The 24,827-nt window shown below is 41.1% G+C and overlaps 2 protein-coding genes across 2 annotated transcripts in view; both read left to right on the forward strand.

Moving 5' to 3' along the window:
* rbm20 (RNA binding motif protein 20) overlaps positions 1–3,849 on the forward strand; it is a 156,891-nt gene extending 153,042 nt beyond the window's left edge. Inside the window, exon 14 of the mRNA XM_078412822.1 lies at positions 3,391–3,849. Coding sequence (XP_078268948.1) covers positions 3,391–3,513 — 123 coding nt within the window. The 3' untranslated portion in view covers positions 3,514–3,849. The remainder of the gene's footprint in view (positions 1–3,390) is intronic.
* A 15,120-nt stretch (positions 3,850–18,969) lies between these two features.
* Positions 18,970–24,827, forward strand: part of pdcd4b (programmed cell death 4b) — a 33,310-nt gene continuing 27,452 nt past the window's right edge. The window contains exon 1 of the mRNA XM_078412719.1: positions 18,970–19,389. Coding sequence (XP_078268845.1) covers positions 19,344–19,389 — 46 coding nt within the window. The 5' untranslated portion in view covers positions 18,970–19,343. The remainder of the gene's footprint in view (positions 19,390–24,827) is intronic.

A 24,827-nucleotide genomic window follows, 5' to 3' on the forward strand; every position in this document is an offset into this window, starting at 1 on the left:
TCTCACTCAAACTTTCACTTTACTATTTGATATTTCCATACTAAGAAAAAAGTTTGGAGTGTCTACCCTATCTGTGACATAGTTTCAAAGACGTCCATCATGTCTCCCTTCAGCCTCCAATACTCCAGAAAAAACAACGCAAGTTTGTTAATCCTCACCTGATAGTTGATATCCTCTAATCCAGGCAGCATCCTGGTAAACCTCTTCTGCATACTCTCCACATCTTTTCTGTAATGGGGTGACCAGAACTTTGCATAATACTCGAAATTCAGCCTAATCAGATCTTATACTGACGGAATGGCATGGCTGATGAAGGCAAGCATATGTGATTGACTTCATAAAGTGAAGCAGTACACACCCTTGTAGACATTGATGGCGCCAAAGCAGAGATGGCCGAAAGCTTCAAGTTCCTAGGAATAAATATCACCAGCAATTTGTCCTGGACCAGCCACATTGAAGCTATGCCAAGATAGCACACCAACGCATCTATTTCCTTAAAAGCCTTTGGAAGTTTGCCATGTCTCCAACAACACTCACCAACGTCTACAGATAGCATTTTATCAGGATGCATCACGGCCTGGATTTTTGAACAACTCCATCTAAGACTGCAAGAAACTGCAGAGAGTTGTGGATACAGCCCTGACCATCACACAAACCAACCTCTCTTTCATGGACTCCATCTACACTTCACACTACCTTGGCAAGGTCACCAGCATAATCAAGGACCAGTCTCACCCCGGTCACTCCCATTTTGCCCCTTTTCCATCAGGCAAGTGGTACAGAAGTTTGAAAACACATACCTCTAGATTCAGGGTAGTTTCTCAGCTGTTATTACACACCTGAATGGCTCTCATCAGCTAGAGAGCAGTCTTAGAAAATAGGTGCAGGAGGAGGCCATTCGGTCCTTCGAGCCAGTACCGAATCTTGACCTCCTATCTCATTGCAGCCCTTTGCACTATCTTTAATCGGACTTTATTGGACTTTATCTTGCATTAACCCTTTATCCTTTATTTGCATTTGATTGTATTCATGTATAGTCTTTTTTTGAGTGGAAAGGACATAAACAAATGCTTTTCACTGTACCTTCGAACATGTGACAATAATAAACTAAAACAATTTTGTTAAACAATAAACATATCCCCTCTTTCCCATTCTATATACCTGCATTGCTACTTTCAGGGAGCTATGGACTTGGACTCCAAGATCCCACTGTAAATAAATGCTGTTAAGGGTTCTGCCTTAAACTGTATACTTTCCCCATAAATTAGACTTTCCAAAGTGCCCAATGTATGCAAAATAATTCTATAATTTTTATTATATAATTGGCATCCATATGGTACTGCTAAACTGTAAAGTGATTTGAGGACATCTAATAGAATAATATCAATTATTGTAAAACTCTTCAGAACATCAGAAAGTCATTAATAAATGGAATTCTAATACAAAATACTGCAGTCACTGGAAATCTAATAAAAAGTAGTAAGTTCTAAAATACTAAGTTCAGGTAGCAGCTGTAGGGATAAAATCAGAATTAATATTCCAGTTCAATGAACATTCGTGGTATAAATACAAGTGTTTCTCTTCTGAAATCCTTAAAATATATTTTTCAAAGTGAAAATGCTCTTCATATCATATCATATCATATCATATATATACAGCCGGAAACAGGCCTTTTCGGCCCACCAAGTCCGTGCCGCCCAACGATCCCCATGCATTAACACTATCCTACACCCACTAGGGACAATTTTTACATTTACCCAGCCAATTAACCCTTCTTTGTTCTGCATATCATTTTTCATTTTGCAGTGCTTGGTTTGGCAGGTTCAAATATAGATTGAATTTATGTTCAGATCACATCATCAGAGGATGGAATGCAATACATATTTTTTTAAACATTTAAATGTTATCTTTGAATGAAGGACTATAACAGTATTTTAAATGCCTGAAAGCTCATTTTAAATGAATTATGCTTTGAATTCCTGTTTAATCTATTTTTTGTCATTTGCACCAAAGTTGGAAAAGGTTCAATCATAAAAAAAAATGGTTATTCAACATTTGGGGGTCTTTTCAAGTCAAGTCAAATTTATTTGTCACATACACATACACGATGTGCAGTGAAATGAAAGTGGCAATGCCTGCGGGTTGTGCACAGAAAGAATTACAGTTACAGCATATAAATAAAGTTAATAAGTTACTATTAGTGTCGACAAAAATTTAGTCTCTGGGGTTATAAAAGTTGACAGTCCTGATGGCCTGTGGGAAGAAGCTCCATCTCATCCTCTCCGTTTTCACAGCGTGACAGCGGAGGCATTTGCCTGATCGTAGCATCTGGAACAGTCCGTTACTGGGGTGGCAGGGGTCCCTCATGATCTTACTTGCTCTGGATCTGCACCTCCTGATGTATAGGTCCTGCAGGGGGATGAGTGTAGTTCCCATGGTGCGTTCTGCCGAACGCACTACTCTCTGCAGGGCCATCCTGTCCTGGGCAGAGCTGTTCCCAAACCAGACTGTAATGTTGCCGGACAGGATGCTCTCTACAGCCCCAGAGTAGAAGCAATGAAGGATCTTCAGAGACACTCTGAATTTCCTCAGTTGTCTAAGGTGGTAAAGGCGCTGCTTAGCCTTACCCACCAGTGCAGCAATGTGCGTTGCCCACGTCAGATCCTCTGCGATGCGGACTCCCAAGTATTTAAAACTGCTCACCCTATCCACAATCGACCCATTTATCTCCAGTGGCGTGTACGTCCTTGGATGTTTAGCCCTTCTGAAGTCCACAATCAGCTCCTTTGTTTTAGTGACATTCAAGAGGAGGCTATTGTCCTGACACCAGAGTGCCAGATCAGCCACCTCCTCCCGGTAGGCCTTCTCATCGTTGTTGGAGATCCGGCCCACCACCACAGTGTCATCAGCAAACTTGATGATGGAGTTTGAGCTGAACCTGGCCCCACAGTCATGTGTGTACAGGGAGTAAAGTAGGGGGCTAAGGAAGCAGCCCTGGGGGGATCCTATGTTCAGGGTGAGGGAGCTAGATGTGTGTTCCCCCATCCTGACCACTTGGGGCCTGGCAGTGAGAAAGTCCAGGACCCAGGCACACAGAGGGGTGCTAAGCCCCAGTTCCAGCAGTTTCTCAACCAGTCTGCTGGGGACTATTGTGTTGAATGCTGAACTAAAGTCAATGAACAGCATCCTCACATAGCCCCCCTGGCTATCCAGATGAGAGAGAGCGGTGTGTAGAACCTGGGAGACCGCATCATCCGTGGACCTGTTCGGACGGTATGCGAACTGTAGTGGGTCCATGTTGCGAGGAAGGAGGGCGCAGATGTGCTTCTTGACTAGAATTTTGAACAAGAATTTATTCACATTGATAAAGTTAGTTTCTTTTCATCACAGAAATACCTATCACAGTTGGCAGAAGAAAGCTTGAAGGAAGGTGAGAGAGATGGAAATCCCGGAACCGAGGAGGAAGTTGGGATCATACCGCAGTTTGACACTAAAAAGCCCAATACGTCCTGAAACAGTTAAGATTAAGCTCTGGAGTCTGCAATATCCGTAGAACCAAGGCCTAATTCTTAGGCATTGTTTCAAGATGTGGAGCTTGAATGCACCAGGCCAAGGAAGGGATGAAAAAAGAGAGAAAGGAGAGAGAAGATGATTCCTCCCATTTGTTATGATATTTTGGAAAGATGCCTTTATCCTTAATCTTCACTGATCAGGCCAATCATATTCAGGGAATTTCTAGTTTCTAATTGCAATTGAGATTATGGTTAAATGTATTGGTTTGATGAAGACATTTTATTTGGACCATTTCGTATGGGTAATTAATTTATGTCCGGGTAACATATTGTTCGATTCAAGGGGAGATTATTGATTAGTTTATTTTACATTTCTGTGTTATTTATTAGAAGCAGCAGAAACTCTTTGAAAACACTGGAAACACATGACAAAATTATAATTTAGAAATTGTATCAGGCAGACAGATATGAATTTAATAAACATTTTATTTAATGATTACAGTGATGTAATGATTAATGTCATTTGTTTGTCCACTAAGCTTAGAGGATTATTGGTCTGTTCTTTCTCTTTCCTTAACATAAAAATGTCAGTGACCCGTTTTACCTCGTTCACGGGTCTTCCTTCACTTGTGGGACTTCACTATAAGTACTCTCTATAGGTTTATGGGTCATTTCACCATATGTACGATCACTGGCTCACCAGATCTAGTCATTTAAACCAAGACATTTACCAATCACAAAAAGACACAATGTGCTAGAGTAACTCAGTGGGTCGGGCTGCATCTCACGTTCATAAGTTCTAGGAGCAGAATTAGGCCATTTAGCCCATCAAGTCTACTCTACCATTCAATCATGGTTTACCTATCTTTCCCCCTCAACCCCATTCTCCTGCCTTCTTCCCATAGCCCGACACCTTTCCTAATCAAGAATCTGTCAATCTTTGGCTTAAAAATATCCATTGACCTGGCCTCCACAGTCGTCTGTGGCAATGAATTCCACACATTCACCACCCTCTGACTAAGGAAATTCTTCCTCATCTCCTTTCTAAAAGGTACATCCTTTTATTCTACGGCTATGGCCGCTCCCACTCGTGGAAAAATCCTCTCCACATTCATTCTATCCAGGCGAACATGGATAGTGACTTTCCCAATCCCCATGTGCTCCCCCTTATCTGTGTTAAATACGTTGCAACAATAGGTCAGATATAAAATTAACATCCCTGTTAAAATTCCTTTACCCCTCCACTCCTGTTGTTGCTATCAACTATTACCCATCACTCTGCCACCCTTCATTCAGTTCTATTCTTCACCTTCCTTTCCTGTCAGATTGCAGAATCTGAAGCCATTTGTCCTCCACATATCACCTCACTGCCTCTGTTGCCATCTCCACCCTTCCCTCCTCTATCTGACTCTAACCTGCTGAACAATCCGTCCTCGCTGTATCAACTTGACGGATCTTGCCCCAACCCTCCCACCACTTTTTTTATACTGGTTACTTCCCTCTACTGTAGACTTTCGAAGAGATCCCCCTCCCCTCTCCCCACTCACCATCAACAACACCAGAGTCACATCTGTGGAGTCATTTAAGTTCCTTGGAACATCATCTCCAGGGACCTTAAATGGGGGCCACCATCGACTCCACAGTCAAAAAGGCCCAACAGAGGATATACTTCCTGCGGCAACTGAAGAAACACAATCTGCCACAGGCAATGATTGTCCAATTATTTACTGCTATCATTGAGTCCGTCCTCACCTTCTCCATCATGGTCTGGTTTGGCTCAGCCACCAAGCACGACATCCGGAGGCTGCAACGGATCGTTCGCACAGCTGAGAAGGTTGTTGGCTGCAACCTTCCCCCCATTGACGAACTGTACACTGCAAGGGCAAGGAAGCGAGCGGGCAAGATCATCTCTGACCCCTCTCACCCTGGCCACAAACTCTTCGAAGCACTTCCCTCTAGAAGGCGACTCCGGACTGTCAAAGCAGCCACAGCCAGACATAAAAACAGCTTTTTTCCATGAGTGATAGTTCTACTCAATAACCAAAGTCTGTAGTCTCTTTTTTGCTCTGGTTTATTTTCACCCACATGTTTAGAACGTAATGTATCATTGTTTTGATGTGGTTATGCTTTATTCTTAATTGTTAACTGTATGTTTGTGTTGTCATTTGTGAGCAGAGCACCAAGGCACATTCCTTGTATATGCATACTTGGCCAATAAACTTAAACTTAAACTTAAACTTACTCTTTCAGTCAAAATGAAGGGTCTTGACCCAAAATATTCACTGTCCATTTCCCTCCACAGATATAGCTTGTTCCACTGAGTTTCTCCAGATGCTCTCCTTTCATTGCTTTAAGCTGTGGAGAATCCCCTGTAAGCTTTCTTCCACTCCATCCCTCAGTGGGTCAGACAGCATTTGTGCAGTTGATGTTTCCAATTGACAGAATTAATATCCTGAATAACCTAAGATGTTTCTTCATTTTACCACTTTGAGCTTTTAGTTACCTGTGCTAAGATAGTTTTTCAAAGCTAGATGTCAAACTTTACTTGCAAAACATCTAGACTCATGAGCATCAGGCTCATTAATTCTCATTCTATCTATCATTCAGTGCATCCTAATGTACCAGCCTCTTTGAAAGGCAAGGCCATAGTGGATTATGGAGCTAGTGTGGAAGAAACATAGAAATATAGAAAATACATGCAGGAGTAGGCCATTTGGCATTTCGAGCCAGCATCGCCATTCAATATGATCATGGCTGATCATTCAAAATCAGTACCCCGTCCCTGCTTTCTCCCTATATTCCTTGATTCCATTAGCCCTAAGAGCTCCATCTAACTCTCTCTTGAAAACATCCAGTGAATTGGCCTCCACTGCCTTCTTTGGCAGAGAATTCCACAGACTCACAACTCTCTGGGTGAAAAGGTTTTTCCTCATCTCAGTCATAACTGGCCTTCCCCTTATTCTTAAACTGTGACCCCTAGTTCTGGACTCCCCCAGAATGCTAAAGATGAATTCCTGATATTCCACTCCATCTCACTGCAGCCCTTGCACTTTTTTATTTATCTGCACTTTCTTTGTAACTGTAACACTATATTTTCTCTGTTTATTTTCTCTTTTGCACTATCTAACATATTCATGTACAGTATGATATGTCTGGATTACACACAAAGTTTTTCATTGTATCTTGGTACATGTGACAATAATAAATCAACATACGAATACCAATTTAGTACAGTGATGAGAAATTTCATCTCACATGAATGAGCCTTTGGAATTCTTTACAGCAGAGAATTGTGCAGATTGAATTATTTATCAAGAGTCAGGAGTGTTTAATTGTCATATGTACCGAATTGAAACAATGAAATTCTTACTTGCAGGTTTGTAAACACAGTACAAAGCAATGCTGAGAGGTTTTGGAGTTTTGGGGGAATCGAGGTTCATGGTGAACTGGCAAGAAAGTGGAGGTGAAGCCAAGATCACATCAGCCATGACATGGCAGAAGAACTCCCAACTAAGGCCGCTACCATACCCCAGCAGCAGGACCAGCTTACCCGTTGCGGAACTGGCAAACCCATCTGGAGTAGGAGCCTTGGACGAGGCTCATGTGCTTCTCGCCCCTGAAGACTGCGATCCAGAAGGTGGGGGAGTTGGCAACCACGGCGGACATTGGACAAAGGGCCGGTAAGGAAACCCGAGGGTCTTGCCTTCTGCACCCTCAAGGTCAGGTGCTAGAGGCTCCTTCGTGGGAGACAAAGGCTGAAGGCCGGGCGAGAGAGGGACAATGGTTCACTGGCGATCCAGATGGAAGATAGAGGTGACGGCTGCAACAGGCCGCTATGGCTAGCTGCATAAGGACTCAGTGGACTGTTTCTATGCATTCAGTACTTAATCAGGTATGGTACTTATGTATGGCAATAATCTTACTGATCAGTATGCAAAAAAAAAATGTCACTGTACTTTGGTACACGTGATAATAAAAGAATCATTGAACCACTGAACCATATTGTAAGTCAGAGTACACTTGATGGGTCATATTCTTGATCTTATTTCTTACTTCTCATATTTTAAATTAGCTTCTACACTTGAAGAATTGTTATCTTAATTCAGTGTAAATATTTTGTATTTCTCAAATTATTGTAAAAGGTATTCTTAGCAGGATGTGGCGAATGACAGATAATTCTAAATAGCCGTTTCTTTTTTAATAAGTTTTCAATAAAACAGCAGCAAAGTAAGATAACAGTAAAATGTGTTGGTTGCACGAGAACATTGGTAGCTGATAAGAGCCAAGTATAAAAGGTCAAACCACAAACCCACCTTCTTTCATGTTTCAGTCAACTGCATGCAAACAACATTTTTTTGCTATCAAACAGTGCTCTGACAGAACAAAAAATCCAGCTTAAACATTACCAGTGAAGTGGTACAATGCACTTGCGGCCCGAAGTTCTTTGACTCTGCCATGAATTGGTGGGATGCAGATTTTTATCAATATTTGTTCCCATTGCTGTTCTTAGCAACGAGCTTTCTCCATAATTTTGCACATTGGTAATTCGACACATCTGATACAGTGTTACCTTTTGGTTTTGAAACCCACAATCCAAAATAAAGTGCTGGAGTAACTCAGCAGGTTAGGCAGCTTCTCTGGAGAATTTGGATAGGTTACGCTTCATATTGTGACACTTACTGTTCTTCAGACTGATTGTGAAGGTTGGGGGGGTGGTGACAAGAAAGCTGGAAGAGAGGAAGAGCAGAACAAAACCTGGTCGATACAGGTGAGGAATTTTTTGGATAGGCAGATGGTTAGACACAGGCCAAAGGCTAGGGCGGCACAATGGTGTAGCGGTAGAGCTGCAGCCTTACAGCGACAGAGACCCGAGTTCGATCCTGACTATGGATGCTATCAGTATGGAGTTTATACGTGTCCCCCTGTGACCACATGGGTTTTCTGCTCTGGTTTCCTTCCATGCACCCAAGACATACAGGTTTGTAGGTTAATTGGCTGCGGTAAAATTGCAAATTGTCCCTAGTATGTAGGATAGTGCTAGTGTAGGGGGAATCGCTGGTTGGTGTGGATTTAATGGGTCAAAGGGCCAGTTTCCACATTGTAATTCTAAAGTAAAAGGTACTAAAGATGAAAAGACAAAAGGTCTGATGTATGGATAGAAAAAGTGTGAAATCTGAAGCCAAAGGAAAAAATATAGGTGGAAGGGAAAAATTGATGCATATCCAGGTGGGGCATTGGGAGGGGGGAATGGGATGGGAAAAAGCGGGAGGGTTGTAAGTTAGTTATCTAAAATTTGGGAATTCAATGTTCATAATGTTAGGTTGTAAGCTACCCAAGTGGAATATGATGTGCTGTACCTCCAGTATGTGTGTGGCCTCATTCTGGCAATGGAGGAGGCACAGGAGAGAAAGGTCAGTGTTGGAATGAGAAGGCGAGTTAAAATGGTTAGCAGCCGGGAGATCCAGTAGACCTTGTTGGACCAAGCACAAGTGTTCGACAAAATGGTCGCCGAGTCTCGCCTGTGGTCACTCGGTCTCGCCTATGTCTCCAACCCAAAATATCACCTATCCACGTTCTTTGGAGATGCTGACTGACGTGCTGAGTTACTCTAATATTTTGTCTTTTACTTTGTAAACCAGCTTCTGCAGTTTCTTGTTACTCAAACCTAAACAGTCTCTTGATTCAAATGTTTTTTTTATTTGTAAGCCACATATTCACTATTATCCTTTGAATTGACAGAGTAGGTAAAGAAAAAATATTTTCTCTGTTGTGGGCTTCAGAACAATTTGGTGGAAGGGGGGGGGGGGCATGGAGGGAGATCACGCAGAACCTCAATTTATATATTGACAAGCAATAAATCAAGATACAACTTATACACTACATGTTCCAAACCATTCACACATATATCGTTCATTCTTTCAACATATCGAGTCATTAGCCACTACACTTTCACTGCTTCTTTCTGGCTAAGTATAGTTATTCAGTTTTACGTTGAGGTAGCTTCAGTGAGAACACTTATGAGCAATTACTTCATTCCTTATCAGTCAGACATGACATTTGGATGGATGACTAGCCGTTATCAGGGCTGCTAAGAGCTCCAAAGAATATGCATATTCACCCAACTGTACAATTAAAGCAACTGTCAGTTGGAGGAGTCCTAGTTGATCCTTCTATGGAATATTTTCCAAGCATTTGAGCAGAAGCAAATGTCATCAGTTTCTTTTATCACTTTAAGTTCATTTTCTTAACCTCACACACCTACCGCTGTGACATGACATTGCTTGCGAAAGTGTGAAGAGTGTGGATAATTATTGGTTTGAGTGTTGCTTCCACTAAGAGCCTGCCTTGCCAGCAGCATCGATCAAAATTTTGGTGACAAAGTGGATGCAACTGTCCAATTTCTAAACAGATTGTCTAATACAGAGCACACCCATATTTTGCATGTTCTTCTAGCAGGATAATGGAAACTTGGAATGTTTTGCATTTAGAAGTTGTTCCAAACTTAAAATGTGGTATAGGCTAAGGGAATGATGCTTTTCCTTAACCACCAATGCTAACCCATGGATCCAGATAATTGGACAATGAAGGAGGTCTTAAGAATCATGCCTTAATGACTATCATCCAGTGGCCTTGATACCCACCAACATGAAGTGTTTTGAGGGGCTAATTATGGAACACATTTAATCCAGTCTACCAAGCAACCTTGGTCCACAGTAGTTCGCCCACCGCAGCTACAGGCCCATGGCTGATGCCATCTCCCTGATCCTACACTCATTCTTGGAACACATGGATAAGAGAAACAACTATGTCAGACTTCTATTCAAAGGCTACTGCTCTGCTTTCAATACCATTATCCAATCCCAGCTCATCTCCAAACTTGGACTCAGCACTCACCTCTGCAACTGGATCCTCAACAGACCACAATCAGTGAGGATAGGTGACAAATCATCCACTACGATAATCCTCAACACTGGGACCCCCCCACAAGGATGCGTTCTTAGCCCTCTTCTTTACTCCTTGTATACCCACGACTGTGCAGCCAAATACAAATCCAACTAAATTTACAAAATCGCAGATGACACCGCCATAGTGTACATATATAAAATAACGACGAGATGGAGTACAGGAACAAGATTGAGAACCCATAACTGACGCCAATGACCTTTCCCTTAATGTCAGCAAGACACAGGAAATCGTGATTAACTACAGGAAGCATACCCTGGTATGCATTGACGGTGCCGAAGTAGACATGGTTGAAAGCTTCAAGTTCCTAGGAGTATATATTCAGCAACTTGTACTGGACTAGCCATATCAAAGCAATGGCCAAGAAAGCACATCAATGCCTCTACTTCCTTAGAATGCTTAGTAAGTTTGGCCTGCCCCCAACAACTCTCACCAACTTCTACAGATGTGCTGTGAAATGCATCACAACATGGTTCAGGAACAGCTCCATCCAAGATCGCAAGAAATTGCAGATAATTGTGGATGCAGCCCAGACCATCACACAAACCAATAACCCATCCATTGATTCCATCTACATCAAGTTGCCTCAGCAAGGCCACCAGCATGATCAAGGATGAGTCACATCCCTCTTCTCCTCTCTCCCATTAGGCAAGAGGCACCGAAGTGTGAAAACGCATACCTCCAGACTCAGGGACAGTTTCTTTCCAGCTACATTCAGGCAACTGAATCATCCAATCACCAACTAGAGAGTGGTCCTGATCTACCATCTACTGCATTAAAGACCCTCAAACTATCTTTACTCAGATGTTACCAGATGTTATCTTGCACTAGACGTTATCCTGTATCTGTACTCTGTGGACGGCTTGCTTGTATTCATGTATAGCCTTTCCGCTTCTCCCTCCCCTTCCACCTAGATTCCTTCTTCTGGCTTCACAATTCGCACTTCTATCTTCATTTCACTGCTTTTGTCCTTTTATCTCTGGCTTTTGTCCAACCATCTGCCTATCAGTCTGAAGAAGATCTATTCATGTTCTCCAGAGATGATGCCTGACCTGCTGAGTTACTCCATCACTGTGTCTCTTTTCGATCTTGTTTTAGTAGATGAGAACCATCTTTTCCTTAAATTATTTGTCCGTGGCTGTGCTTGAGATAATAGAGAATTAGTTTGAATTCCTTTACCTTATGCTATATTTAGTTAGCAAGGAGACAAAGGGATAGGGCAGAACCAAAACGAGTCTAAACATGCAAGGTTAAAATTCCCTAACAATATTCAAGCACAGCCTTGTACATAGATGACAAAAAGACTATTATGCAATGTTGAGTTAATTATGAAGATAATGCGGATATTCACTTTCATAACCCACAAACATTCTTGTACCTGGTTTGCAATCCCCAATGAAATAGTGACAAAAATTATAGAATTTTTTTATGATGGTGCTTCACCTTAGGTTACAGACCAGATGTTTACAAAAACTTAAAAGATGATTTTTAACCCACTAAAAAGAAGCAATGTTTCATTTCAAACCCTACATGGGCAATAAAATTAGATGGACTAGTTTTTGGTCTACCCCAGCCATTTGTAAGAAATGTGAAAACAGATGAAGACATTAACATCGGACGGATTTCAGTCTGATATCACCAGACAGGATGGACTCATCAACAAGATTTCCTACCAGCACTTAAAATTTAGTCTTTAACATTGTTTGAGAATTTCAAATGGCACGAATGCTCCTCTAACAGGGACTAAAAATATACAGAACTTTAGTATATTTAGTCAATGTTTGTCATGAACCAAAAGTCTTATTTCTACTTGAAGAGTTGATATATTAATGGCTGCCACTTAGCACAACGCAAGGCCTAACAAAACCAGATAGTCTTTTTCAGCAATTCTAGCTAAGGAATGGATATTGGTCAGGACATAAAGTCGCCATTTTCTCACGGTACAGCCTGAAGGTGGTGAATCTGTGGAATTCATTGTTACAGATGGTAATGGAGGCTAAGTCAATGCGTATTTATAAAGTGGAGAATAACAGATTCTTGATTGGTAAGGGTGTCAAAGGTTATGGGGAGAATGCAGGTGAATGGGGTTGAGAGGGAAAGATAGATCAACCATGATTGAATGGTGGAGTAGACTCGATGTTACAATTCTGTCCTATGACATAAATTTATGAAAGCATGTTAGAAGTCTGATGGTTTTTCAGGTGTGTTATTTCCTGCTTATTTAAATAAATCATAACTGATAATTGGGAAACAAGGATTGTGATTAATTAAACAAAGTAAAAAGTAATGCTGAGTGCAAGTTTTCTCTCTTAATATTTATTCCTTATTGAATGTCAGCAGACCTATCGTGCTCTCTTTCAAATTTGCATATTTTACAGTTCCACTGTTCACTGCCAATAAAGGTAACAATTCCTGATATAAAATACTTTCTCTGAAGATGTGAACCACGATGCAGAAACCTGGCAACATGCAATGCTAACTTTTAATTATCTAGTGAGCATTTAGACAAAATATGCAGAAACAAAGACCCAAACATAAATAAGTTCGGCCTTGAGTGTCACCTGAATAAAATAGATGAGATGTTCACACCAGCAATTTATTTTGATGCCTGTTGTCTGGCAGGCCCTAACACATTTCAGCCTATGTTGAAGGTCTGAGATAAGTTTGAGGGGGTGAGAAGAAGGAATGATAGTTAAATATTTGTGCAATTAAAATAAATAACTGAATTGGCCAATAGTGATTCATAGTGATTTTTCGAACCAGGAGAAAAAACTTCTGTTTTTTTAGATTAGACGAATTCTTACAACTTTGAGCATTTTTGTTTCATGGGTCATGGATAACAATTTGAATGTGACCTATCATCAGAGTTTTTGAATACAATTCACCAGCACTTTTAACTCATGTAGCACCTCTTCACAGCAGTAATAACATGCACTAATATGGGAACTGAAGTGTTTGTAGGTTCTTCTCTACTGTTTAGAAAGACAAGTAAGCAGTACTGACTTTCCAGCCAAACATCTTTTATTGATCACTAACAACACCCAATTAACTCTAATATCCTACAAATTAAGTCATAAGTCATAGCACATGGTACAGATTGCTCTTAAAGTTTTATACATTGCCAATATCTTGCAGAACCTTCTTTGGCATGGTTTTGAAGCCGACTTTCATCAGCAGAGTCCTTTCTCGTTGAACCTTGGATTTAAATTGAATCTAATTGAGTGGTTGTTTTTGCTGCCTTTCAGATTTTATGCTAAATAAGACAATAGACAATAGGTGCAGGAGTAGGCCATTCGGCCCTTTGAGCCAGCACCGCCATTCAATGTGATCATGGCTGATCATTCTCAATCAGTACCCCGTTCCTGCCTTCTCCCATACCCCCTGACTCCGCTATCCTTAAGAGCTCTATCTAGCTCTCTCTTGAATGCATTCAGAGAATTGGCCTCCACTGCCTTCTGAGGCAGAGAATTCCACAGATTCATAACTCTCTGACTGAAAAAGTTTTTCCTCATCTCCGTTCTAAATGGCCTACCCCTTATTCTTAAACTGTGGCCCCTTGTTCTGGACTCACCCAACATTGGGAACATGTTCCCTGCCTCTAGCGTGTCCAACCCCTTAATAATCTTATACGTTTCGATAAGATCCCCCCTCATCCTTCTAAATTCCAGTGTATACAAGCCTAGTCGCTCTAGTCTTTCAACATATAAGAATAAGAATTCCTTGCTGACTGGGTAAAAATTCAAACCTGCCTAAAATTCAAGCTAACGACACTGAAGACCACATGGATCTTTCTAATAAGAGAGAGGCAACAGGCACAAAGATATGCACACCCAGTATGTGATGAGAAACTACTAAAAAACTAAAGACAAACACCATAAAGGCAGGTAACTTGAAAAAAGAAAATGACAGGTTGGAACAGTTTCTTCCCAGCTGTTACTAGGCAACTGAACGATCCTCTCACCAACTATAGAGCAATTCTGACCTTCAATCAACCTCATTGGAGTCCTTCAAACTACCTTTATTAAGACTTTACTGGATTTTATCTTGCAATAAATGTTACTGTATATCCTTTATGCTGTATCTGCACAAGGTGAACGACTTGATTGTAATTATGTATAGTCATTTCACTGACTGGATAGCATGCAACAAAAAAGCTTTTCACTGTACCTCGGTGCACATGACAATAATAGACTAAACTAACCAATCAGTGATCAAGAAGTTGTTTCTTTGTTGATAGAGAAAGATCCTTATATTTACAAGGCAACGGAGGACTGGGTTGGGGGGAAGCTGGGGGCCAATGTGGGCACTAGAGAAATCATTAGGGTGCAGCACAGCAGAGATGGGATTGGAATATATGGATCAGTAGATCACAGGGATGCAAGCAAACCAGAGAATTAGGAGTTGGAGAGAACTATCACTCCTCTTAGCCTATCATCAGCACTGTAAAAGCATTTACCAGGCACTTCCTGCCCTTCTTGGTTTGGGTTGCATAAGCCCAGGGAATCCGAGTGTAAGTGGGTTAAAGTGAAATTATGATTACATTTGAAGTTTCTATTTTTTCCGATCTCGCATGGGGCCTGAACAAAATACCTTGATGGACCTGTACTTGAGAGTGGATTAGTCATTGTTTCCAAAAATGTTAATTCCATTAAAACACAAACATGACATAGTGGAAGTGAATTGGGTTTGAATTTCAGGACTTTAGCTGTTACCCCTAACTCTCTTCAACCTAACCTGGAAGGATAAATGTTCCTCAGTGTTTAGGACCAACTTCCCACACCAACCTTTTGATCAACAAATCTTCAAATGTCATGCCAACAGCAGAATTTCCATGTTCTACTTGGAAGTAAATTAGTACAAGCATTTGTTGAAACCTAAGTGTATGACCAATCCAATTACTTTGAAGAACGACTAAGACTAAGGTGAGAAGAAACCTTTTCAACCAGAGAGTTGTGAATTTGTGGAATTCTCTGCCACAGAAGGCAGTGGAGGCCAATTCACTGGATGAATTTAAAAGAGAGTTAGATAGAGCTCTAGGGGCTAGCGGAATCAAGGGATATGGGGAGAAGACAGGCACTGGTTACTGATTGTGGATGATCAGCCATGATCACAATGAATGGTGGTGCTGGCTCGAAGGGCCAAATGGTCTCCTCCTGCACATATTTTCTATGTTTCTATGTTTCACAAGATACGTTCCAATGAAGATTGGTGCTTGATCCCTAAACGGGCTTGCCCCCCCCCCATATCAAAAATCTTCTAACCCACCACTCTGTCTCCAGGTCCCTCAGGTCGGCCGACTTGGGGCTACTGACTATCCCGCGGTCTATGCTTAAGCTCAGGGGTGACCGCGCTTTTGCGGTTGCAGCTCCTAGACTGTGGAACAGCATCCCTCTCCCCATCAGAACTGCCCCCCTCCATCGACTCCTTTAAGTCCAGGCTCAAAACCTATTTCTACTCCCTAGCATTTGAGTCCCTCTGAGGGGGCGCTGTGAACTGTTTATGTATGTGCTGATATTTTTGTGTGCCATTGTATGTTCGTTCTTAGTACCTGAACTGATGTACAGCACTTTGGTCAATGTGGGTTGTTTTTAAATGTGCTATACAAATAAAATTGACTTGACCTGATCCCATTTTCTGAATGTCCGCCCCATTAAATCTGGAAATACAGCCTAAAATGGAAGTTATTTCAATATTTCACAATTTTAAAACAACAAATTACAGTTTTATATAATCCAAGTATGTTAAAGAATGATGCGCTAAAGAAAGAGACAGTTGAATCCATCATTGCAGTGCATTTATGTCGTAGAGTTATTCAATTTCTCCACTTTCCTCAAAGCCACATAGTTTTACCTCAGGCATTTCATATTCCGTGTCCTGGACAGTATTTCCTCAACCAACATGATAAAAAAATTATCTGGTCATGGGTGCATATAGGAGCCCAACCTTACTGCATATTATTTGCATTACAACAGAGATAAAACTTCAAACGCAATTCATTTTGGGGCATTCTGAAAGGGATATGAAATACAAGTCTTGCTTTCTATTTAAGCATTTCACTGTTGAATTTTTGTGTTGAATCTGCTCCCTTCACCCTTTTGAGTAGTGTATTCCAGACTTCAATAAATCAAGTGTTTCCTCATGCTGCCTCTGGCTCTTTTGCTTACGAACTTTAATCTGTAGTTATTAACCCTTCTGCTGCTAACAACATTTTAGCCTTATTTACTCCAGAAAAGCCATTCAGAACTTTGAAATCCCTTTTTTTAAAAATCTCCTACTAGATCCTTTACCTGACAATGTTGGCTTCAGATCCAAAGTCTGTCATGCCTAATGGCATCGCTCTTGAACCCATTTCAAAGTCTTGATATTTTCCCCAAAACTGTATGATAACATTAGAAAATAGTAAGAAGAACAGGCTACTCAGCTGTTCAGGACTTCTCTACCATTCAATATTATCACGACTGATCTACTCTAGGTCTCATTTCCTCTTCTCTGCCAGTTCTTCATATTCCTCAATTCCTTGATTGTTCAAATATTTATCCACTTCCTCTTTAAATACTCTAATCTCCACACCAACTGGGACAGAGAATTCTTTGCAATAAGCTGACTTTTGAATACCGAGACCTCAAACCTGGCATTAAACCCATGGTCTCCTGGGAAAAGGTGAAGCCTGTCCCACGTTTGTTTCTGAGTCCCAGACTACCTACAGCAGAAACCATAAAGCTTCACAAAGATGCAACAATACTATCTTTGCATAATCCTTGCAAAAGTAATGAAACATTCAAATTCATTAGAGCCTTTATTACTGGCCACTTTTATTCCAGATTCTCAAAACATTCTACCTTGTGCTGGTGTGGGAAACGTTTGCAAATTTTAGTGCCACGTCATTGACCTCTGCAAGATCCTTTACAGCGCTTGTGTCATGCAGCATGTCACAGCTCAGGAGATGTTCCATAGTCTGGAGGCCCCGTCCGCACTTGCAGTCTGCCGCATCTTCAGTATATCCCCACTTCAGCATGTTCGATTTGCTCCTCCCCATGCCTGTCCGCCGTCTGTTGAGACTGCGCCAGGTTATCCATGGTTGGTCGGAAGCTGGTAGGAGTTTCTCAGAGGGATCAATTGCCATGTGAATGTCTTCCGGAGATTTCTCTAGTCTCTCTTCCCAGAGTTTGAGCCTTCTGGATGAGGTACTGCAGTCCAAGGGATGGACAGAAGCGAGGAAACTTCTGCATGATTTCAAACGCTGTAAGGGGGGTGGGGTATGTAGGGGGTGTCTTTCAGCCTGATTGTCTGAGGCATTCTTTTTGACTGGCTACAGCTCTTCTGATTCCAGGAGGTGCAATGGCAGAGAGTAGGTAGATGTTGTCAGTCTTGGTAGGTTTCATGCATCCACTGATGCAGCAACAGCTTGTGTTTAGCACAGGATCAATCTTCCTTGCATGAGCTGAGCGGCGCACCCACACTGCGCAGGTATACTCGGCAGTGGAGAAGCAGAGTGCCAGAGCTGTTGATCGAATGGTTTTAGAATTTGCTCCCCATTTTGAGGTACTCAGCTTGCTAAGAAGAGCATTTCTGGAACTGACTTTTCCATTAAGCTTGGTGATATGTGCTTTGTAGGTCAGAGATCGATCAAGAGTCACACCAAGATAGACTGGACTGTCACAGTGCTCCAATCTGACTCCATTCCATATGATCTTCAACCTTCGATTTGCATACTTGTTCAAGTTGAAGGCGCAGACTTAGGTTTTATTTGGATTAGCACTCAGGTGATTCTCTTTGTAGTATGAAGACAGGTTGACTAAAGCCTCACACAGAGTAGCTTCTGCCTCAAGGAAGTCAACACTTTGGGTTGTAATACACAGGTCATCTGCATAAATGAAACTCCTGGTGTTATGATGGATAGGTTGGTCGTTAACATAGATATTGAACAAAGTGGGTGCCAGGACACTTCCTTGAGGGAGGCAGAGATTGATAGATTCTTGATTACTACAGGTATCAGGGGTTATGGGGGGAAGGCAGGAGAATGAAGTTGAGAGGGAAAGATAGATCAGTCTTAATTGAATGGTAGAGTAAACTTGATGGGCTGAATGGCCTAATTCTGCTTCTATAACTCATGAACATGTGGACAGGTACATGGATAGGAAAGTTTAGATGGATATGGTTCAAACGCAACAAGCAGGTGGGACTAGTGTAGTTGGGACAACATGGATGAGTTGGACCGAAGGGTTTGTTTCCACGCTGTATGACTCTGCGGCTGAAAGGCCTAATTATGCTCCTGTGCCTTCGGGCCTTCATGTGGTGCATCGTCGGGGGAGGTGGCGGTGGCAGCGGCAGCGGCCACTCGGCCCCTCAGGCTGCTGCCTCCCTGCGGGTGAGGGAGGGAGGGAGGGGAGGTACGTCATTTATGATTGGTCGCGGGAGCGAAGCCCCAACGTCGGTGCAAGCGCGCCGGCGATTGGTCGTTTCGGCGGCTCGACGACGAATGGACGACGTTGTTGCTACCCACGTGAGGCTAGGTCGCGGGAGGAAAACAAACAGAAGCGACTGGAAGGCGTTGAGGCGGCGAGAGGGTCGCAGGCGGCAGGAGCAGCAGCGGCTTGTTGTGAATGAAAGCACACCTCCCGACAGCAACCTTCACACTCTCCCATCGTAAACACAAACCAGGGCCGCTGTGCCGAATCCCCGAAGTCTTCTGCTCCCAGAGACTGGGTTTGAGAGGAACGGATTTGTTTTCATTTAAGTTCCAGGCGCTGCTGGGGTGGAGGGGAAGGGGAAAGTGGGGTGAGAGAGAGCAGTGAATCATAACCCCCCCCCCGCCACCCCCGGGTAACACAAACAGCCCTTCGAACCAATCCCGATTTCTTTGCAAATATGGCAACGGAGGCAGAGCCGAAATTCAGCAATCCTCCAACAGCAGGTACTGTGTAAGTGAGTGTGTGTGAGAGAGAGAGAGAGAGAGAGTGTGCCAATGATGACAGATACGGTGGTATCTGCAGGATCCTTAGCACAAATATGTATACATGCCAAATGTGCAGTACGTGCAAAGTAAACTGGTTTAAGATTTAAATCTTTATTTCGCATTCCCCTTTCTACTTGAATATTTCGACTCTTTAAAAAAAAAAAAAGACGTTTCAAATAAAAAATAAATTTTGTTTTCACATGTTGGTGCCTTCAAAAGTAAATACTTTTAAGCTAAATAACTTTCAACGGCAGCACTTTGCAGACACCACGTGTGGTCGAGCCACTGGGCTAATTTGACTTCCTTCCCCAATAGCTACTTTGGTCACATTATGAAAAAGGCTTTTTATTCTAAACATTCTGAGGTTTATCTCTTTATTTTGACGCTTAGTTGTCTGTTGTTCAGCTTCCTTGTCACCTCCTTTTGTTTTTAGTTAAACTAATGGGAATAATTTAAATCTGTGACAAAGCTAGGGGCTCCTTGCCATGATCAACCACTTGCCTTTTAAAATAAAGCAACCTTAATTATTCTCTCCAGGCATTCTTGGTATTTTGGATTTCATTTAATGTCTTTGGGGGTTGTAAACATTTCTTTGTATTTACATCCTTTTACATTGTATAACTTCTGCCAGTAACATGTTAACAAATAATTGCTTTTGGGTTTGATTGTTAATTAAATGAATGCAGTAGTAGTTTTATACAGACAGTTATGAATAAATCAGATTTCTTTTTAATTTGGTGTTGCTTGAGGTAGTTTTTCAGGCCATGAGATATTTTTTCCAATCAGCTTACAGGTTTTTTATACATGCTTGAATTATGGAAACAGGTAAACTGAAGCATAATTGACTTGCTTTCAAGGGTGCAACAGTGTCTCTGTACGTGGTACGATTTGTTAGATTAAATCTTAGAATTGTGCTTCAGAACCTATCTAACCCAGGCTGCCACTTGCACCAGTAGGATTATTCAACTAAACTGTGAATCTGTTAAGTAAAAATGTATTTGGAAGAAAGTTTAAATGCCTAACTTGTAACATTTTTGATGCAGTTTGGGTGTCGGGGACTATATCCATAGCACTTCAACTCCCCCTCCTACTCCCAGTCTGACCTTTCGGCCTCCTCCAGTGCCATCGTGAGGCCCACTGGAAATTGGAGGAACAGCACCTCATATTTTGCTTGGGCAGCTTGCAGCCCAGCGGTATGAACATTGACTTCTCCAACTTTAGATAGTTCCTCTGTCCCTCTCTTCCCCTCCCCCTTCCCAGTTGAGTGTAAGGGTGCGTCCAGTGGAGGTGGGGTGCAGGGGCTTTGTAGCCAGTTCCACTGCAAGGCTCCTGAGGGAAGTAGGAGGGCAGGCCCAAAGGAGGGCAATCAAAGAACTTGCAAATGCTGCCGAACGGAGCAGTCAACGGCTGGAAAAAAAATGCTGTATGGGCTGCCACATAACCATCTAGAGGCTAACCATAAGACACACACCCAGGTCTGAACACCCGGCGGTGGGCCTGCCTCGACTGAGGGTGTCTTGTGATAAAAGGCCGAAACACCCAGTGACGTTGAGGTACACAACTGAAGATGTGTCGGAATGGTAGCAACATTACCTAGTGGTCACCCCCAAGAACAACACCAGTCAATTGTAGTGCAAACCTTAGGGATTGTAACATCTAGTCGCCCCCCTGACATCAGTCTGAAGAAGGGTCTCGACCCGAAACGTCACCGATTCGTTCTCTCCTGAGATGCTGCCTGACTTGCTGAGTTACTCCAGCATTTTGTGAAATAAATACCTTTGATTTGTACCAGCATCTGCAGTTATTTTCCTACTATATCTATGATGTGTACCTGCAGTTCTTGTTTTTCAGCAAATGTGATAGTGATGTTACTGAATAAAAAGTGGGACTAACTGGTATTAAGGTTTGATAATACAGCCATTTTTTAAATGCTGGAGAGATCATTGCTGTAAATCTGTTATTTGATTCTTGTTCTGGCAAATAATTTTGAGATCATTTTCCTTTGCCACTTTCTGCACATTTTCAGTCTGCTTGTCATGCACATTGGGCAGAAAGGGTCTTGTCTTCCCTCAGGAAGTGTCACCATCAGTAGCCTTAACCCAGTAGCCAGACCTCAAACTCCAGATTTTGGCACATTCAAAAGTAAGTCTTTTGTAAGTTTAAACCAGCATCTGTAGTTCCTTACTACACAGTAAGTCTTTCAATGTTTTTCTGGATAACTTCTCAACTTTCATATTGCATAAATTTAAGTGCTTGCAGAACGCTGCATGGATCTCGTTAGTCATTATCGTGTTGGTTCATTAAGACCTCAAGTTAAACTTCTCGCCCCCTTTGTGACCTTGTTCCTGTTAACATTGTGCTGTATCTTTTGTGAAATCTACATTCTTCATGAACTGACTCCTCTGGCTTCACTGATTGACAGCTTTTGGTTGCAAAAAGTAAACAACTGGTAGAGCTCAGCAGTCAAACAGCATTTGTGGTGCCAAAGGAATGGTCTTAGTCCAAAGTTCTGACACACCCTTTCTTTATTTTTCCACCTTGATTTTATTCTTTCTGGAAACCTTGAGTATTTTGTTTTACAAGAGTTGATGTGTTGTTAAAACTTGTTTTTTTTCGTAGTATTTAAGGGATATGTTTCTCGTACATCAGTTAATTGGATATTTGCCCAATTTCCCATCTTAAAAAGAGTTTAACGTTGCTACTTTGAACTGCTTTCTCGCAAGCTCCACAATTTCCTGACTTATTAACTTCCATGCCTGTTGATTTCACTCTAACCATATTTCTCAAGCATCATGAAAAGTCAAAAGTAAATGTTAGAAATCGTCTTGGGTAGGAGGGGGGGGGGGGGGGGGGGGGGGTGCTGGGGGGAGTAAACATACCCTAGGCTATCAGTATTAGGTTGTATATGCTCACTTGTGAAAGTTTTCCTATCTGGTGTGATCCTGAAATCCTCCTGAGCACGTGGATTTCTTGTGGGCATCTAATGCAATTTGAGACGATCTTTATATTTGTTATGTTTCCCTTGTTCTCCTCCTCCCTTTCAGTTTTCTAGGTATGTTAGTGAAGCCTTTATTGCCAATCAGCATTATAATTCATGATTTACCCAGTCAAAGTTATGATCATTTATATTGCAGGACCTTTATTTTAAAAAGATAGGCAGTGGCTTTATTGTAATAGCTGTCGAATCAAGTTATGTCGCGTCCCAGTTGTTGGTCAGATCTCGCGTAATTGATGTAAAAATTTCACAAAAGCGCTTTGCCTGTAGCATGTCAACACTTGAAAATCTATTAATTACCAAGAACAATTTCTTATTCAAATTAGGGTCAAATGTTTTCTCTTGTTTAAAACTATCATGTGGCAACTAAGTCAAATCTTTTGTTTATATAATTGTTTTGGATCATGCAAAATGTGGTTGATTCCCAAGTCTGTAGAAGGGTCTCGACCTGAAATGTCATCCATTCCTCTCTCCAGAGATGCTGCCTGACCCGCTGAGTTACTCCAGCATTTTGTCTATCTTCGATTTAAACCAGCATCTGCAGTTTTTTTTTTCCTGGGTATTTTCAATGGTCTTTGGTTGAAAATCTAAAGATGATGATGTTTAGATCAAAATTTTACTAATTCTTTTCAGCAATTTACACATTTTTGGTTGTTGTTATACATTAATTATTTTGCATATTTATAACTATCCTGAATTGGCCAAATAAGAACCCAGCTTGATTCCTAATTGGCAAATATTACAATTTCCCCATAAATAGTAATGAATAGATTCAAGGACTTTGTTTTGAAAAACCTTTGGTTTTAATTAAATTAACTTTGAGGAATTGCATTTGAGTTAACAGTTTGTTAGGGAGTAGTTTTTAATGGTATGATTCTAAATATTACCGAATTAATTTAAAAGTAATTTAGGTTGATCGTGGAGAAAGTTCTAAATTTTAAAAATTCAAAAATAGTACATCTTTCTCTCAATACAGGTAGTTCTTCTATAATGTGTATTTCCATAATGTGGATTGAATATGTGATTGATGAATTGGGGAATACTTTGTGTATTACACAGGCTAAATTATTGCAGGGAGGTTACATAGAAAGATCTTTTTTTCTCTAGACTTTTTTCCAAGCCAGCCTATTTTTCTACTTAACAATTTCAAAAGTAATATTTTTTAAGTGGTTTAAATAACTTATAATGCAATTTTGATCATAAAGTTACCACTTAAAAGTTGCTTTGGAAATGATAAGTAGACAAAAAATCTGTCTTGGAAAAAAACACAGTCCAGGAAAAAAAATAATTCATTGCAACCTCCCTGCAACAATTAGTTGTCATTGTATCTGGAACACAGTCGATCTCTTTCACTGCAGTTGATCATTGAAATTGACAAGCAATCGTTTCTATTGACACTTATGCAATAATACCTTCTGATCTGATGTATCATACATTCTTTAGTATTTCTAGCTTACAGTAGCAAAAATAAACTTGTAGTAATAAATGGGCGTTTATATTTGAAAATCTTGCATAAAAACTTTGTGACTGAATCTGAAACCCTCTCGTCCTTAATCCCCTTTTTTCCCATTGACGCAATTGTTTTTATAACAGGATTTTCTACAATGCAAGGTTTATGAGGAGCACAGCTAATGCATCACAGCAGAACTGCCTGTACTTGAAGACCAATCTCTGAAGATGCTGGGTCTGCGGTAGTTCCATTCTTCTTGTATGTTGACATGGATCATTGCATAACATACTGAGTAATATAACCTTTAGCCATCTATTTGGGAAAAAAAGCACAGCCTTTTTGATCACTTTCTCCTATGCAAGGTATAGGAGTGCTGAGGCCAGCTATCCATGTCCTCTCATCCCTTCCACCTTTCCAATTGTCCACACTTCCCCTTTCCCAGGGGCACATTGTGTAATTGAGCTTCAAGGTGAGTTCATGATATGGAGTTTAATTGAAGTCAATTTGCATGGTGTTTAACATTGACATTCATTAACAAAAGTGGGTTTACTGTGACCTGACCTTCATGATTTGTGATTCATTGCTCAGCTGGTAACAGCATTCAATCAAGGAATCTCACTTTTGTCATTTTCATATGAAAAGTTGATTGCAGAGTTTTAGTTCTAATTCTTTCTTGTTCCAATGCCTTGGTGATTGGCAGTAGAGCTAATTCCAGGATCAAGTTCTCCATAAATATATTCATGAAAATTCAAGATTCCAGCCAACCATTTTAGTATATATAAATTGTTTTGTTTGAATAGGAGCAAAATTGTGCTAATGTGTGCTTGTATCTTTCTCAAGTGCAATTCAATTGACTTTAATGCTTTGAATTCAAAATTGAATGGAGCTACAAATAATTAGCAATTCTCTATGATACATCTGGCTTCAAGAACTTTTTTATTTATTGTGTCT

The sequence above is a fragment of the Rhinoraja longicauda genome, chromosome 16, assembly GCF_053455715.1.
Source record: "Rhinoraja longicauda isolate Sanriku21f chromosome 16, sRhiLon1.1, whole genome shotgun sequence".
NCBI classification, from domain to species: Eukaryota; Metazoa; Chordata; class Chondrichthyes; order Rajiformes; family Arhynchobatidae; genus Rhinoraja; species Rhinoraja longicauda.